The sequence below is a fragment of the Hoplias malabaricus genome, chromosome 2 (assembly GCF_029633855.1).
Source record: "Hoplias malabaricus isolate fHopMal1 chromosome 2, fHopMal1.hap1, whole genome shotgun sequence".
NCBI lineage: Eukaryota > Metazoa > Chordata > Actinopteri > Characiformes > Erythrinidae > Hoplias > Hoplias malabaricus.
The window spans coordinates 69,356,703-69,374,109 of NC_089801.1; the positions used below are offsets into that span (position 1 = coordinate 69,356,703).

General features: G+C 41.0%; 1 protein-coding gene across 1 annotated transcript in view; it reads right to left on the reverse strand.

Moving 5' to 3' along the window:
- Positions 1-17,407, reverse strand: part of epha6 (eph receptor A6) — a 187,897-nt gene that overhangs the window by 62,080 nt on the left and 108,410 nt on the right. Inside the window, exons 4-5 of the mRNA XM_066661292.1 lie at positions 6,417-6,572; positions 1,432-1,767 (exon numbers count right to left, since the gene is read on the reverse strand). Of these exons, the coding sequence (XP_066517389.1) occupies positions 1,432-1,767; positions 6,417-6,572 (492 nt within the window). The remainder of the gene's footprint in view (positions 1-1,431; positions 1,768-6,416; positions 6,573-17,407) is intronic.

A 17,407-nucleotide genomic window follows, 5' to 3' on the forward strand; every position in this document is an offset into this window, starting at 1 on the left:
GGTTTGCTCAGCACACTGAGAATAGCACTGGAGTGGACTGTTGTGCTATCATATTTCCCAGAGGATCGCGGAGAGGTCCACAGCGGAACAGAGAAATCTCTCTTAAGAACAACACTGTAGCAATGTACAATATTGTCTCTCGAACTCTAGGGCCTGATGCCAAGTGGTGGAAGCGTTTGCTGATAGAGTCAGAGAGCTTTATTTTGATATCAGAGAAGCTCCTCTGGACTTATACCTGTCAAAGTTTAAAGTGTGAGAGCAGTGTAATCGTCAGGTACAGTTTCAGCCTTTTACTGCTCTAGAGAGTGTTACAGTACTGTATTAATATGAATAATAATAAGAATGAGCTGACTGTAGATCAGTGGATCAGATGCTAGGTTAATATTAGGGTGAATCCAACAGCCTTGAGCTTATACAAAACATAAGTTAGAGGGCAGTATATTAAGTAAAAATCCCATAATAAGCAACAAACACAAACAGAATAATCTTCTACATATTAAACTAAGATGATAATATGTAAAACTCAAAGAAGCATTTACAGCTGCATTCATTCTGGACAGATTTACTTTTTTTACCGATAAATGCAATTATTTGAATGATAGGAAATCACATGAAATGTTTTATAAACATAGTATAAGAAATGTGAAATAAATATCCATATAATGTCATACTTTTGTCATCATTGTCATTATACAATATGCAAAAAAATGTGCTTCGGCATTTACCGTTCCCTTACAGTTGCAGAGTGTATTAAATTACAGGGGGTCCTCGACGTACGACGTTGATCTGTTCCTACGTCGCGTCGTAAACCGATTTTCGGTGTAAGTCGGAACATACGTACACACTGTACGTAAATAACATACTGTAAGCACTTATCCTATCCTCACACCTATCCTCCTCGGTCCCGAGCCGCGTAACTGTGTATTCTTCCGCCGCGCCACACACACCAAACACGAAGTTCGCGTTACGACGTTTACGACGCAAAACAACTTAAGTCGAAACAAGGCTTTATACAGTAAATGGGAGATGTGTCGTAACCATGAAACATAGTAACTCGGGACTGACGTAACCCAAGGACTTCCTGTACAGGGAATTAGAAGGGAGCTGGGGGTGGTTTTCAACCTTCCTCCAGAAGCAACATAGTGCAGTTTCTGCAGTGCTAAGCCTAGTTTAGCAGAGCTAGATTCTCTTTTCTCACTATTACAAGCCAGTGAAAGATGACAATGATTTCATTTTAAGGTAAAACTACCAGCCCACTACCAACAAAGTCACTTTAAAAAAAAACTTGGCTAGGACGAAATACTCTCTATAATGTAGGACATGAACAACTCCAGGGATTACAAGCAATTAGCAGACACATGGAAGTCATCATAATTTAGGACATAACGAACAAATACAGTGAACCCATTAGGACATCTGGACACTACTCACCAGCCTGCTCTGTGCTGATGGTGATGTTGGCCACCTGCCTGACTAGCCGGCCCAAGCCGGACACGCCATTGAGCGCCTCGATCTGGAAAGTGTAGTTAGCATTGGCCATGAAGTCCTGCACAGCCACCGAAGTGTGAGTGAGGCCCACAGCACGCGGGACAAAACGCACGTCACTGTCACAGGGGTCGCATGGCTGACCGGGCCCACCACAGCGCCGGCACGCCACGTTATAGGTCAGGTCCTTCCGGCCTCCTGCATCGCTGGGAGGATCCCACTCCAGCAAGAGGGTGGTCTCATTGATGTTGTAGACCAGGTTACGAGGAGGTGAGGGTGGTCCTGTGAAAAAGAGATGGGCATTTAATGTAAATGTACTACGAGATCTACAGATACCTTGGCTTTTTTATTAAACTATTTTAAAAAATATATTTGCTGAATTTGAATTTGATGTCAGCAAAATATTCCAAAAAACAGGGCATGTTTACCACTGTGTTGCAGCACCTCTTCTTTTAACAACACTGTAAGCATTGGGAACTGAGGAAACCATTACCTGTAGGTTTGAAAGTGAAATATTTCCCCTTTCATTTCAGCTGTTCCTAATGTTTTCAGAGGGTCTGAACTAGTTCAGCACTTCAAATTTGTTACAGGACAATGCTGTTCTAATCCATTCTGAATGTGGTTTGGCACTGTCTTGCTAAAATAATCAAGGCCTGAATAGCAGTATGTTGCTCCAAATCCAGTAAATATCATCCAGCATTAACGGTGCTTTTGCAGATCCACAATCACCATGTCATGTGCATTAAAGACAACGTTCACACTTATATATATATATATATATATATATATATATATATATACTAGCAAACATAAAAACATTAAAACCACTGTCATGGAAGGAAGAGACCTCTAAGCCTTGCAGAGAATTTTGCTCTATTCCTGCTCCGTAGGTATAGGTGGGTAATGACTCTGCCCTGTGGAGGACTAGCGCCCCCTCCAGGGTGTAGTCCCGCCTTGCGCCCAATGATTCCAGGTAGACTCTGGACCCACCATGACCCTGAACTGGATATGGGTTACTGATAATGAATGAATGAATGAATGAATGAAAATGCTACAAAACTAAGCAACAAGTTTAAACTTCTGCCACAAAAAATCAGCAGTTTTTTTCCCCTTAAACATGCTGTTCCACCTAAAAGAGCTTCTGAAAGTAAACAAAGAGGACAACAGAATTTCCCCACAACTGTGGACGTTGCCTTTAATGCACTCCTACACCATCGCAGTGTGCTTGTAACAAAATGAATAGTCCCTCTCCTCTTTAACCTTGAGGACGCTGCATTGATTATGTCCAAATAAATTTCAATTTTTCATTTGTCAGACCACAGGACACTTTTCCACTTCATTTTAAATTATCTCCTGCGGCAAAGGCTGTGTTTCTGCATCCAGATTATATATGGTTTTTTCTTTGCATGATAAAGTTTTAACTTCAGCGACAAATTGTGTTTACAGGCTGTAGTTTTGGACGTGATTCTGAACCCATGCAGTGATTTCTACTAAAGAAACATGTCTGTTTTATCTATATAATTAACTGTAGATGAAGAAATCCTCTTTGCCATGTTCTAAACAGGTTTGTTTAGACAGGGGGGGGGGGGGGGATGCTGCTGTGTTGTTTGATCCTTGTGGGATTTTCACAAAGCATGTCCAGGAAACTGTTAACGTTTGAAAAAGGGCTTTACCCAGTTTCTGTACAGTGCAGCATTTCAAAACGGTGGAATGTCCCTTTAGATAATGGGCTAGCTAGAGATGTTTTGAACTAGAGACGCCATGAGTGATATTTTTTTTTCTACACTACAGCAGCAATTATGACAGTGCTTAGTGTTTTTTAACATAGTCTTCTATACAGATCACGTGTAATTGGTGCTGTGTGAGGACTCATTTTCATCTAAAAAAACTTTGAATACAAAAAATGAATTCATGTTTTTCTAATGATTAGAAGCATGGGAAAATGTAATTTACTATAAAACAGAATAATTATTACTAACTGAAGGGAATACTGATCTATATTTATTGTCTGGAAGCTTCTATCCATTTAACAGTCTGGGAAAAGTAGGGTCCCCATCAACTAAACAATGTTCTTATGCACGGCATATGTACTGCTCCTCTTTTTTCTCTCTACATCCCTCTAGCCCTTTCTCTCCTATATACCACATTTTCACTGAGATATGAGTGTGTATGTGAACCATGGTTCAGGTTTCCGTGCGGGTACTGCAGCTCGGAGGCTCCGTCTGTTTATCACCTGCCTTCCAGAGTCAGCTCATAATGATAATGAGAATATGTCCTGGACATAATTATCATGGTTAATGATAATTGCGTGCGCAAATAACAAAGGAATGATTATTTCCTCTCCACGCTGATGCTAATGCATGCTGTTGTTGCAGATGCTGACTATTTTGGGTTTTCTTAACAGTTCTGAGCAGATGAGAGAAAGAGAGAATAAAGGAATACAAAACTGAAGGAAGCCTATAAATTAACAGAAGAATTTTAAAGACAGAAATACAACTACAAACTAGAGGCCATGCAACATGAAAAATCTTATGAGGGGCATTAACACTGGAAGTTAAGTGTCTACTAACCGATTACACTGATCAGTTTCATTTATTCTGGTTAATTCTTAAAGAATTTCTGAACTACTTTAATATTTAACAAAACAACACCCATTTCCATCTTTTTAGTCTGCTCTTAATACAAACCATGAAGAATGTGACCCAACAAACCCAAAGATCATATTTAATAAGTACTTAATACTGAAAACTCTGTTCTGAAAGATTCTGCGAAATTTCAGTCCTTTTCCACAAACTGAACCCAGTTCTGGGACATGCTTTGATCAAACTACCACAAGGACCAAACACAAAAGTGGCTTTCTTCCCCCGTCTAAACACCCAAGTTGAGAACGACTGGTTTCAGAACCTGTTCCTTTAAATGAGAATGATCGCCTGAACAGCCCACCCCTATGGGAGTACTCTACTTTGTGTATCGGTCGATACCCTACACTGATCTGATGCCATTGCTGAATTAATAAACCATATACCTCATATTTGGAGAGAGACTTAAGGCATAAGGATTGGCTTAAACATTACTAATAAAAATATTATCCTAAATGAATCCTAAATAAAAACTAGCAGCTGAACCTGAGAATAAACAAATAACTTAGTCACATACAATCAGTTTTCAAACATTGTAAACATGCAAACATTTAGTGCAATTCAAAATAAAATGTAACATTTGAAAAAGAGAAAAACAAGTAGCTTAAATAACTTGAATTGAAAGCGAATCGATTGGCTCCATGGATCGGCCTATTATCCGATATCTGATCCAGCTAATTTTGTTAATATCGGGACCAATATCCAATCCTAATATCAGATCGGTGCATCCATTAAACTCACCTTGCCAAATATTTCTGCCTCCTCGTGCACCCGTGTCCATGACAACCGCACTGTGCAACTAACATTCTCTTGTCACATTTTTGTACATTCTTGTGATCAACTCTTAGCTTTGACATAATGGTAGCATTATGATAAAAAACTATGATAATAATTTATTATAAAATCTAACAAAATGCTTGAAAAATAAATGGCACATCTCTATTAATGTAGCTTTGAAGCTATGGGTGGGTGGAGCTCCAAGGATAAACAGTTTGTTGAATTGAATTTTTACTGACGTAGGTGGTCTATAATAAAAATGACCGGGATGTACTTTTCATAACATAATTCTCTGAAACAAAACTTTAAAATGTTTTGTAGAATTATCGAGAATAAATGATGTAAAAACTATAAAAAACTTTGCAATCTGTCCTTAAACTAAAGGTTAAATGTTTGTGATTTTAATCCAAAATACAGAGTATCCTCACTATTTGCTAGCTTTTCTGTCTTTTTGCGCACTGGAAAAATCTCCAGTGTTTGGACGCAGACCTGGCTCCGTAAATGGGAAAGAAACTAATCTTAAGGCTTAAGGTGGTACCGACTGCTAATTTCCATGAAGGAGCTACAAAACTAAACTGCTCAACTTAAACTTCAACCACGAGCAACACAAGCATCTTCCTCAAACATACCATTCCACCTTAAAAGATGCTGAGCGTCTGAATGAAAACAAACATGAGGGGGAGTTTATTTTGCTCTAGAATCGTCTATGCTGCCTTTAAGTGTGGATTAATTTTACAGTTGTTTTGTTTATGCTGTCTAATCAGTGTTGGCTTATGTTCAAACATAGTTTAGCCTTTGTTACTATGATGAATATATAGCATAAACTAAATCATTTTTTCCCTCATCCGAGCTTTTTAATTTCTCACAATATAAAATGTCAATGAACATTAGTGTCTTCCGTGTAATTTTTGTTCATACTGATACACCCGTGGGACTGAATATCAGTTGATAGTACAGTGATCCCTCGTTTTTCACGGGGGATGCGTTCCAAGACCACCCGCGAAAAACGAATTTCCACGTAGTAGAGTAAAGTTACTTTTGTTATGTATTTAATGAGTATTTGGACTTTTAAAACCCTCCCTGTTACTGTTAACAACCCACCCTTTGCATTAAACAGTCATTCTATAATGTTTTTCAGCTGGAACTACATGTGATATCCTACCAGTTTCTTTAATAGAGTCATTCCTAAGTTGTGATTTAGCGTCAGTAAATTTCACTCGGATGTGGACATGAACAGCACATGTACTGTACGTAAGAAACACTTGTAAATTATATATTTTGTCACCTACAGGCCCAGTCTAATACATGTAAATAATAAAGAAAATAATTTTAATTTACACACCATAAAAAACGTAACATAAAAAAAACCCTTGAAAAAACCCGTGAAGTAGCGAATCCACGAAAGATGAACCGTGAAGTAGGGGATTACTGTAATAAGATTTCTGAGATATCTGATTCAAACTGTGAGAAAAGGGAAAAGCCTAGAGAGATGTAAATAAAGAGAAGTGAACTGACGTGTGCAGGCAGTGGTGGGCGGGTCTTTACTGGCTCTGTAGAAGCCTTTCTCACAGTGGCAGAGGGCAGACGCCTCCGAGTGGCTGAAACTGTGTGGGGGGCACTTGGAGCACTTGATGTTCCCTGCGAAGGCCTTGTAGAAGCCGGCTCTGCAGGCTGCAAACACAAACAGTGAAAAAACACAACAAACGGTTAAGTGGCCTGCTTCATTCAGAGGTACAGTAAGTGATGTTTAACACTTTGTTTGTGTAATTGTTGCTGAAGTAGCATAGCCATTGAGATCTGCTCAAAATCCCACATGGATCAAACACCACAGCTGAGTTCCCCCACTGTCTAGCCCTGTTCAGAACAACCAGTTCCAGCACCCACTTTAAATGAGAATGAGCCACAGTTCTGTACCGCGCGAGAGCCCAGGAGTGAGGATCAGAAGCTCTGGTTTTTTGTTTTTTTTTGCCATTTTCTCTCAGTTCTCTTTCTTCTCTGTTCTTGTTCTGGCCATTTTACTCAGCTGTGCACTCAGCACTCGCTGTGTTTGTGGGTCCGGAGCCTACCCAGAATCATTGGGAGAAATGCAGGAACACCCTGGAGGGGGCACCAGCCCTTCACAGAGCGACACACACTCACACATTAACACCTAGAGACACTTTGAGTCACCAATCCACCTACTAACGTGTGTTTTTGGACTGTGGAAGGAAACCGGAGCACCCGGAGGAAACCCACGCAGACACAGGGAGAACACACCACACTCCTCACAGACAGTCACCCAGAGGAAACCCACGCAGACACTGGGAGAACACACCAAACTCCTCACAGACAGTCACCCGGAGGAAACCCACGCAGACACAGGGAGAACACACCAAACTCCTCACAGACAGTCACCCGGAGGAAACCCACGCAGACACAGGGAGAACACACCAAACTCCTCACAGACAGTCACCCGGAGGAAACCCACGCAGACACAGGGAGAACACACCAAACTCCTCACAGACAGTCACCCGGAGGAAACCCACACAGACACAGGGAGAACACACCAAACTCCTCACAGACAGTCACCCGGAGGAAACCCACGCAGACACAGGGAGAACACACCAAACTCCTCACAGACAGTCACCCGGAGGAAACCCACGCAGACACAGGGAGAACACACCAAACTCCTCACAGACACCCAGAACAGGGCTCAAACCCACAACCCCAGAACCCAGTAGCTATGTGATAGTGATGCCCAATTAAAAACATGCATCTCCCAAATGTACGTTTTTAATTGTACAGTGACAATATCCAGTCTATGTGTGAGAAAGATTTATAAAAGCTGGAAAACTGCCATGGTCAAAGATCATGTCATGTTCAGATTATAACTAAGGAGCTCTCAAGAACAAAGCCACAAGATACAGCCTCTTGAAGACCAGGAGACCATCGTAGACACTGGTCCGTAGCCAATGACTAATACCTACAACAACTTCATAAGTAGAAAGCAAAGTTTTCCCCCCATGGTGGTCATCACTAATTAAACTGTTTTAAAGAATAAAACAAAACATTTGCTTCAAAATAACGCACCGTAATTGATCTGACTTTGAAAAGTACCTGGCCAATTACAACCCTAATGAAAATGAATAGAGCAGGGGAGTGGTTACAGAATATGCAAATGAGCAGGCAGAGGACAGGCAAAGAAACAAATGGCTGGTCATTCAGATGAATGTTTATTTTAAGGTGCTTAGACCTGCCCAGTACTGACCCCTACACTCTTTCTCTGAGAATGATCACCTGCATAATCACAGTGTAATCCTCTTCTGGAGCCAGTGCGTCTCCACTGTCAACTCGAACAAGAGAGGGGAAGGGCTTTTGTGTTGTGGGACCTAACCCATCTCCATTTAGTGCCTCAGAGAGCTTTTCAGGGTTTTGAACAACTTTTGCAGATGATCAAAGCCAAAAAACATTACAGGCTTTCCTCCACCAATACACAGTGTGCAGAAATACCTTTCCAGGTGTTGAAGGTGGTGATTGTTTATGCAGAACCACAATGCCAATATAGCTAGCAGCTGTTTACATAAACCAAAACATCATTGTATTACTATACTCGCGGTTAGCAACTGCCTGTAATTATCTTTAAACTACTATGATGTCACAATGCCAGGTTTTTAGGGTTGGTATAATTATCATTAGTTTTACCATGCATAGTGGAGAACACCCTCAAATAACAACACTAGGTCCTTCCATTCTGGACTGAAGGCCAGAGGAAAAAGCACAGCTCAGTTTTTTCTAGTGCCAAACATTCTGGTATTTCTCCACATGATAAACACATTTGGAAATCTTCTTGGTAAACCCTGTGGGTCAGACATCACCAGACGGCAGACCCAGAATCAGACCAATTTGTAATAAATTAATGGGAATAAACAATAATTATCAGGACATATTATTATTATGGGGCCGCACGGTGGCGCAGCAGGTAGTGTCACAATCACACAGCTCCAGGGAGCAATTTCCAGGGTTCAAGTCCCGCTCCAGGTGACTGTCTGTGAGGAGTGTGTTGTGTTCTCCCTGTGTCTGCATGGGTTTCCTCCGGGTGACTGTCTGTGAAGAGTGTGGTGTGTTCTCCCTGTGTCTGCGTGGGTTTCCTCCGGGTGACTGTCTGTGAGGAGTTTGGTGTTCTCTCTGTGTCTGCCTGGGTTTCCTCCGGGTGCTCCGGTTTCCTCCCACAGTCCAAAAACACGTTGGTATGTGGATTGGCGACTCAAAAGTGTCCGTAGGTGTGAGTGTGTCTTGCCCTGTGAAGGACTGGCATCCCCTCCAGGGTGTATTCACTCCTTGCGCCCAATGATTCCAGGTAGGCTCTGGACCCACCGCAACCCTGAACTGGATAAGGGTTACAGATAATGAATTAATTATTATTATGATTATTTGTGGACTATCATTGGTTAAATACAACAGGCACAGCTGATAGCTTCTCTCAACTGTGCCAATCAAAGCAATGTTTTTTCCTGCGTGGCAACTTCAATAGAGAGCGCAAGTGGGACATGAGAGTGTGGACAGGGCGATCGGGTCCGGGATAAGGAAAATCCACTGTGTCTTACATGAGAGGAAACACAAATCTCGAGGCCTAGACTTTTTCCTGGGAGAAAATTTTAGCAACTGCCTTCTTGAATCGCAATTGAATTCCCTGCTGTAGGTGTTTAATCAGAGATTAAAGCTCATTCAGCTCCATACACACACTCTCCAACTCTCAGTCAGTAGTTAGTTTCTGCTGGTTGAATGTTAGGTTGGAGGTCTGTTCCCCACCCAGCAGCGTCACAGAGATAAAAATCCCGGTAACAGTCATGCCTTATACTATCATACCAGCACAACACACACCACAGGGCTACTGCTGCGCTGAGAATGGCCCCCCATCCAAATGAACTCTGATCAGTGGTGGTCTCATATTTTGGCAGTGTCTAGTGGAAGGTACCCAGTAGTGAGTGTAGTGAAGGTAATTCAAATTTGACCTGTGAATGACCTGTGAAAAAATACACAAAATGTACTGAATGCTTTCATTAGTGGTTTGTTTTGGAGCAGTTAAGACATCAAAACATTGACGTTGTCTTTGATATCAAAGCATGTGGATAAACACCTAACAACTCTTAGCCAACTATCAACACTAAACAATACTTTAGTCATTTTGATTAATTAAGACAATAAAACAGCAACAAATATTTTAAGGGCATTGAACGCAAACATAAATAATTAAATAAAACATCAATAAAAACTGTAGATTTGTTGGTTCTAAATGCCTCATTATACACTGGATGTGTAGATGTTTGTGTGGTTTCAGTGAACAATGTGGTGTAATTGAGGAGAAAATAAACAACCACTGATGTGTTGTTGAGGTTTTGCTTGTTGTCCAGTGACTGGCAGCGACGTGAACTAATTAGACAAACGCACCACGCAACAATGCCCGTGATTAACTCCTACAAAACAGACGTTATCAGGAATCGTTACAGGATATTCTTATTATTTTTATTGAATTAAGTAATAAATAAAATTAAAACAGCACAAACACAAGCCCCAGCTTGGCTGCTAGTTCGGTGCCTTAAACCAATCCACATTATCACTAATCCCTCTGCTCTCCTACGTGGTACGGACATGAAGCCTCTGACGTTTATTACTGGCTAGAGAAAAGTAGCCCTTATTGAAAGATGATATAATCATGGATATGTCGCCCCATGGGAAGTGAAATGAATAGGTGCCGATGCTAGTGATTCACTCCAGGGCTTATTTCACCTTCATCAGAGTTGGGTTTTTCCTCTGATGGACTGGAAGGTGGTGGGCTGATTAATTAACTTGCAATAATCTGTGCTTGTGTGGACCAAAACAAATATGACCAGTTTTCTCGGAAACAGCAAAAATTAGTTGATGTTTACCAATCCAAACACTTCAAGATGCCTGCGTTTGAGCAGAAAATGGAGGTGAAGAGCACCGGAGCTGGAGCCAGCGGCAGGTCCTGTGCCTCCCCTTTCACCATCCTGTACATGAGCAAGAACACACCCTGTTCCTGATTGGCTGGAGCAGTGCTTTTGTGTTCATTTGTTTTGTCTGTTGACAAACCTACTGAGCCAGGGCTGCTTACAAACACCGTACTATTTTCCACTGAATTCTGAATTTTACAAAAAAAAAATGTATAGGAGTAGAATCAAAGACAGTGCCTTTAACTGTCAGTAAATGGTAGTGAACAGTAATGGCATAGTACTATAGACATCATGTAGGTGTATTATTAAAGGTATTAAACTGGCAGCTTGGGGAGGAAGAAAAGTGCAATGCTGAATGTCCCTGGACCCACAGCCCATGGAGATCTGCACTCAGGTCACAGGAATACACTGATTCTTTACAGCCATAAATCTAGGAAACTAGAGAGGCTTCCCCTTTCCCTGGACAACAGCCAAAGCCCCAACACACACACACACACACACACACACACAGAGTCTCTGGACAGTCTTATTTACATTCACCCCTTCGGCAGCAGAACTGCACCAGGTGGAGGCCTGGTAAATCTGAACTGTGTCAACATTACAGCTATCGATTTTTCTCCCCTCTCTGCTTCACACCCCCTCTCTCCAAACCCGCCCCCCTCTCCAACAGCTTCATAAGCATCCTGGGAGAGTCTTTAGCCTTCTTTCTGGTGTAAAGTGGTGATTACTGGACTGTGGACTTCTCCAGCATGTATTTATATCAGACTGGGCATTTAGCTCACACTCCTGGATTCTCCACGCATCTGACAATAAGCCGTTCTGCTTTTCCTCCCTTCCCCTTGTACGCAGAGCGAACCTTTACTTTATAGAGTAGGATTATATTTCTGAATAGGAGGAAAGTCCATTTCTGCCACGTAGAGTGCTGTGAAAGAACTGCCTTGGGTTTTAAGATGTAGATGATTTACAGTTAGGTGTAACTTTTAACTGTTAGACGACCGAAGGCGTCAGTGGCATTTTGCTACACATTCACTTTAAGAGTAATATCCATGTTTTTTCATTCCTCCATCAGTCGATGTAAAACAAAGTTATTCTGTGTGAAATGGTTGACTTTAAATAACATTACAGACTTTATTCCGTACAGACAACACGAGCTAACCATTTATTTCTTGAGGACATCATTTAGACAAGGCGGCATGGTGGTGCAGCAGGTAGGTGTCGCAGTCACACAGCTCCAGGGACCTGGAGGTTGTGGGTTCATTCCCGCTCCGGGTGACTGTCTGTGAGGAGTGTGGTGTGTTCTCCCTGTGTCTGCGTGGGTTTCCTCCGGGTGACTGTCTGTGAGGAGTGTGGTGTGTTCTCCCTGTGTCTGCGTGGGTTTCCTCCGGGTGACTGTCTGTGAGGAGTGTGGTGTGTTCTCCCTGTGTCTGCGTGGGTTTCCTCCGGGTGACTGTCTGTGAGGAGTGTGGTGTGTTCTCCCTGTGTCTGCGTGGGTTTCCTCCGGGTGACTGTCTGTGAGGAGTGTGGCGTGTTCTCCCTGTGTCTGCGTGGGTTTCCTCCGGGTGACTGTCTGTGAGGAGTGTGGTGTGTTCTCCCTGTGTCTGCGTGGGTTTCCTCCGGGTGACTGTCTGTGAGGAGTGTGGTGTGTTCTCCCTGTGTCTGCATGGGTTTCCTCCGGGTGACTGTCTGTGAGGAGTGTGGTGTGTTCTCCCTGTGTCTGCGGGGGTTTCCTCCGGGTGCTCCGGTTTCCTCCCACAGTCCAAAAACACATGTTGGTAGGTGGATTGGTGACTCAAAGGTGTCCGTAGGTGTGAGTGTGTGAGTGAATGTGTGAGTGTGTGTGTTGCCCTGTGAAGGACTGGCGCCCCCTCCAGGGTGTATTCCCACCTTGCGCCCAGTGATTTCAAGTAGGCTCTGGACCCACCGCAACCCTGAACAGGATAAGGGTTACAGATAATGGATGGATGGATGGATGGATCATTTAGACGTTCTTTAAAGTTGGAAGGGTGCCAGAAAATACCCATGTCACATCTTGCCCATAATGTTATGCAAGAAACCAAATAAAACACTGTGGTATGTTAAGGGGATGTGACTTATTAGCTGAACAGTCATCACTCTGACATATATAAACATATGAAAATAAACTTTGATCACTCCATATGGACAGGTTTTGATCTGCACCTCCATACTTTTGACATTGAACGTAAAATATAATTTATTTTTTTGAAATTATTGATACGTTTTTTTTTTGTTTTTTTGTTTTTTTACAGAATAAGACAAAAACATATTAGAAGTGGCTGCCCACAACCACTTTAATCCATTTCCATGCAAGAACCAGTCAATTAAGAAAAAAAAGATAAAAAGCAGATGTTTTTCTTCAAAGTATTACTTTCAGTAACCCAGTAAACATTTAGCCGTTGATTCAACGTTGAAATAACGTAATGACTGCCGTCTAAACAACGTTCTCTTAAGGTTGAAAATGAAAGTTGAAAAGACGTCCAAACACAGACATTGAAAAGACGACTATTAGACGTATTTTGGACGTCCATTGACGTTATTAATTGGTCCCGAAATAAATTACTTGTATAAAACGCATTTTGAACGTCCACTGACGTTATCGATTGGTCACCACTTAACTAACTTATTAAGATGGATTTTGGACGTCCATTGAGGTCTAAAATAACTTTTAGACCTATTTTGAACGTCCAGGGACGTTCCTTGTTTACTGGGAATTTAGTTTCACTGAGTTTACTCTACCACCTTTAGTTAAATTATTTGCTGTTCACAGTTACTGTCAGATTTGACTTTGACTCGCCATACAACACCCACAAATGCATTTTTTAAAAATACCTTTCAAAAGACACTTTCTGACTTTGACTTGGCGTACAATGCCTATGAATAAATAAACATACATGCATTATGATTTATGTTTTCAAACGTGCTTTTGACATATTATGCTGTTTGACTTTTATATTTGTCTTTGACGTGCCCTACGAATGTATTTAAAAAGAGTGTGTATACAATTTTCACTCCCACACAGTGTCTGTGTATGTGTGTGTGTGTAAACAGTGTTTCAGGTCTCATGAAGAATATTTCTAAACCACGTTCTCTGTCTCCATTCTTTCACTTCTGAGTAAATTAAACACTTCCCACACTTTCCCTTAAGTATTTTTTCACAGAACTTTTTCCACTAATGTGTGCTTTAGGCCCCTGTTCACACCTGGCATTGACAAGCCTCTTGCTTGATCTGACCACAAGGGACACTCCTGTTTACACCTGGCATTGACTGACCATTTCTGACCAGACGTCTGGTACACACTTTAGCTGCGTGCTCCACAAGGCCAGTATATGAATGAATGGTAGAGAGAGACACCAGAGAGACGAAGGCAGTGACACGGTTGATATCCATCGCTGTTGAGGACACCCCAGGATGCTTTATTTACCTCATTACATATGTGATATATATTGAAGATTCCAAGAATAAACAGGAACACAAACTGTTATTATTTGAATATATTCACAGATCCCACCTTTTAAATGTGAGCTGAAGCACTGGTTAGAAGACAAGTCTGTTGGGTTACCATCACATTTCGCTGATGTAAATATGAACAGATATTTAAACAACCAACCAAAGTGTAAACTTAAAAATTAATGTCAACATAAAAGCAACATGAATGTTTTCTGCAGGTCTCCACACATAAGCCAAATAATAATAATAATAAAAAAATGAGTTACAATTATTCATCCATACAATATTTAGCATCTACACTTTACATATATCTCTTCTCTAAGATCGTCACCAACAATGACAGCAGAAGAGCAGAATGGACACACAGATGAATCTGGCGGTTTGGATAAGAGCAGAGGTGCGGGCTGAAGAGCAGTGATTCCAAGAGCGGTACGATTCTGCAGCATTTGCCCAGCAGTCCTACAGGCACACACACTGCAGAATGGCCCCGCTCTCGACACCAAAGCAGAGGGCTGCGGGGGAGAGCCCAGTCCACTGGAGCCGCTGCAGGACAGGAGCCGCTAAGACCTGGGGACTTAGCTCACATGGACAGCGATGGGATGATTCGGAGTAGCTGTTATAAAGCTGGTAATCAATGAGGCATGCAATATGAATTATGCTTCTAATGAATCATACCTTTATCAAAATCAGCCACCTACGTTCTGGACCATTCAGTATAAGGTCCCAACAAAACAGGAGCAGTTCAGTCAGGTCTATATTTTGTTTTCTCTAACCACACTGACCAGTTTTTTTTTTTTTGTGAAGAAATGGTTTTTACATTAAACATTTTTGGCAATTTACGGAGCAAGGCATGCGCTCAGTGTGCAGTAAGAGCACAGCTCCATGAATTAATGAGTCTCAGTGAGGTCCTCAGATACCTTACATCCTTAATATCCATAATAGAGTACAAAGTTACTGTGTATGGATTTTTATTATAACGAAGTGTGATAATACATATGTGCCCCTTGGTTACTTTAACAATTTTAATGATGCTTTATGGATGTGAGATAAAGGGTGTGATGTTTCGCTCACACATTTTAATTACACAATTTCTGCTGCGTAAAATACAAACAATGTTCATGAAAAAGTTTTGTGAATTCTCTTAAGATAAAGAATAAACTTTATTAATACCCCGAGAAATATTTTCACTCGCCAGCTTGACTGTGTTTTGTTAATATAAAAACATTTATATTTGATGCTTGCAATACCGTCTGAGGGGTAAAAGGTCACAGTCATTCAACAGTGTTGTCTGGCTGTGCCCTACTAAGATTTTAGAGGATTTCCCAAATCTTTCACAATATTATGTACAGTAGATGGCGCAAGACCTAAATTCACTGCAATACTGCATTGAGAAATGTTATTTTGACATGAATTTTGATGAATGAAGTGGTGAGCCATGACCCAACTTTATTGTAGCATGTTATAGGCATCAAATGTGTATAATACATAATGTGTGTATAATAACAACAACAAACCAACAATTTGTTCAGTGAAAACTTTGGAAATATATTCTTTGAGTTTGTTGTCCGGTAAAACAAGCGTCAAGAAAATTAACAAATAAAACCAAACAGCACTTTAAGGAAATATGATGTAAACTGGGTTGTGTATGGAGTCGGGTTGTTTGCACACATTGGATCAGACGTTAAAGTTCTGTTTGTAGAAAGTGGTTTGTTTTTGAATTTGTTGAATCTTTCTGGATTAGTATCATCCAACACCAGAATCTCATTTTACTAATGCTAATGCTATCAGAGCCTTACAGCAATCATCCAACATCTGCAGCAATAAACTCCTTTATACCCTGTGTTTTAGAGAAAAATGTACGTAAGAGTCCTTCGGATTGGTTCATTTTGTCCAAAAATGTACTTTGTTCATTTGGTTTTCCTTAAACAGATAAACGTTAACTTATAATGTGAGTTTCCAAATGACAATTTAAAAAAAAAAATAAACAAAAATTCTGCTTCTTCTTATCGTTTCTTTTAAGCAGTTCAGGATAACACTTGACCACACACCCTGTGAATTCTAATTCACTTCTAGAATGTAAAGCATGTTCTGGCCATGTTTATAAGTGCTGAGTGCTATCAAGAGCCGTCACCCAAAAGGCGTTCTTAAAAGCCAATCAAAGTCCTTCACCCAACTCCAGTTAATGGACTTCGTAATAGCAAACTCAATAAAAATACAAAGTTTTTCTCCCCTTCACTCAGCCAGGTAATGGATCAGCTTATATAATGTCTAAGATTGAGAAGATGGTATTTTTGTAAATCGATCCTCTTCCTCAGGTGCATTAAAACATTTCAAAAAGTTTGTGCAGTCCGACGTAATCGAACTTGACACCATCGCGTAAGTACTCTTTCTTTCTTTAATGCGGATATAACTAGGAGATGGAGTTTTGTACATCGGTAATAAAAATATAATTTATAAAGTGATGTTAGTGTGAGATCATAGCCATACACTTAAACTTTTTACATCTACAGCTTTTAGCAGGTGCTCTTTTCCAGAGTGACTTACAATTAATCATGTTGCATTTTAATCATAGCGTGGAAGTTCTGCACATAAATGTAGTGTTAGGAGTCTTGCCCAAGGACTCTTTTCTTGGGCCAGCATTGCGTGCTACCGCAAGCTGAAGGGGATCTGAACCCTGGTGTTCTGCACAGAACGCTGTGCAGTTATCCACTATGCTACTGTAGCTTCATCAACCACCGTATCAGACGGCCATTTAAATTCAAGCATAATGCAAACGGTAATGCATTCCGAACATTCCAAGAAAGTTTGGGATATTTCTACTGCTACATTCCTCACTAAACACTCTCACAATGTAAAAGGTAGCACTTTCAAACTGTACAAACAAACACAAATTTCATGACTTTACATGACCACAACCTGTGGTTATGGGTAAGAACACAGTATTGTATAACCCAATTGTGTCCCGACTTCACTCTAGTCTCTGAAGTCTATGTGCAGCCCCTGGCCTAATTCAATGAGGGGTAATCAGCAAAAGCAGGTACTGGACGGTAAATGGGAATATTTTGCCTTTACAAGAAGAGGTGAGTGTG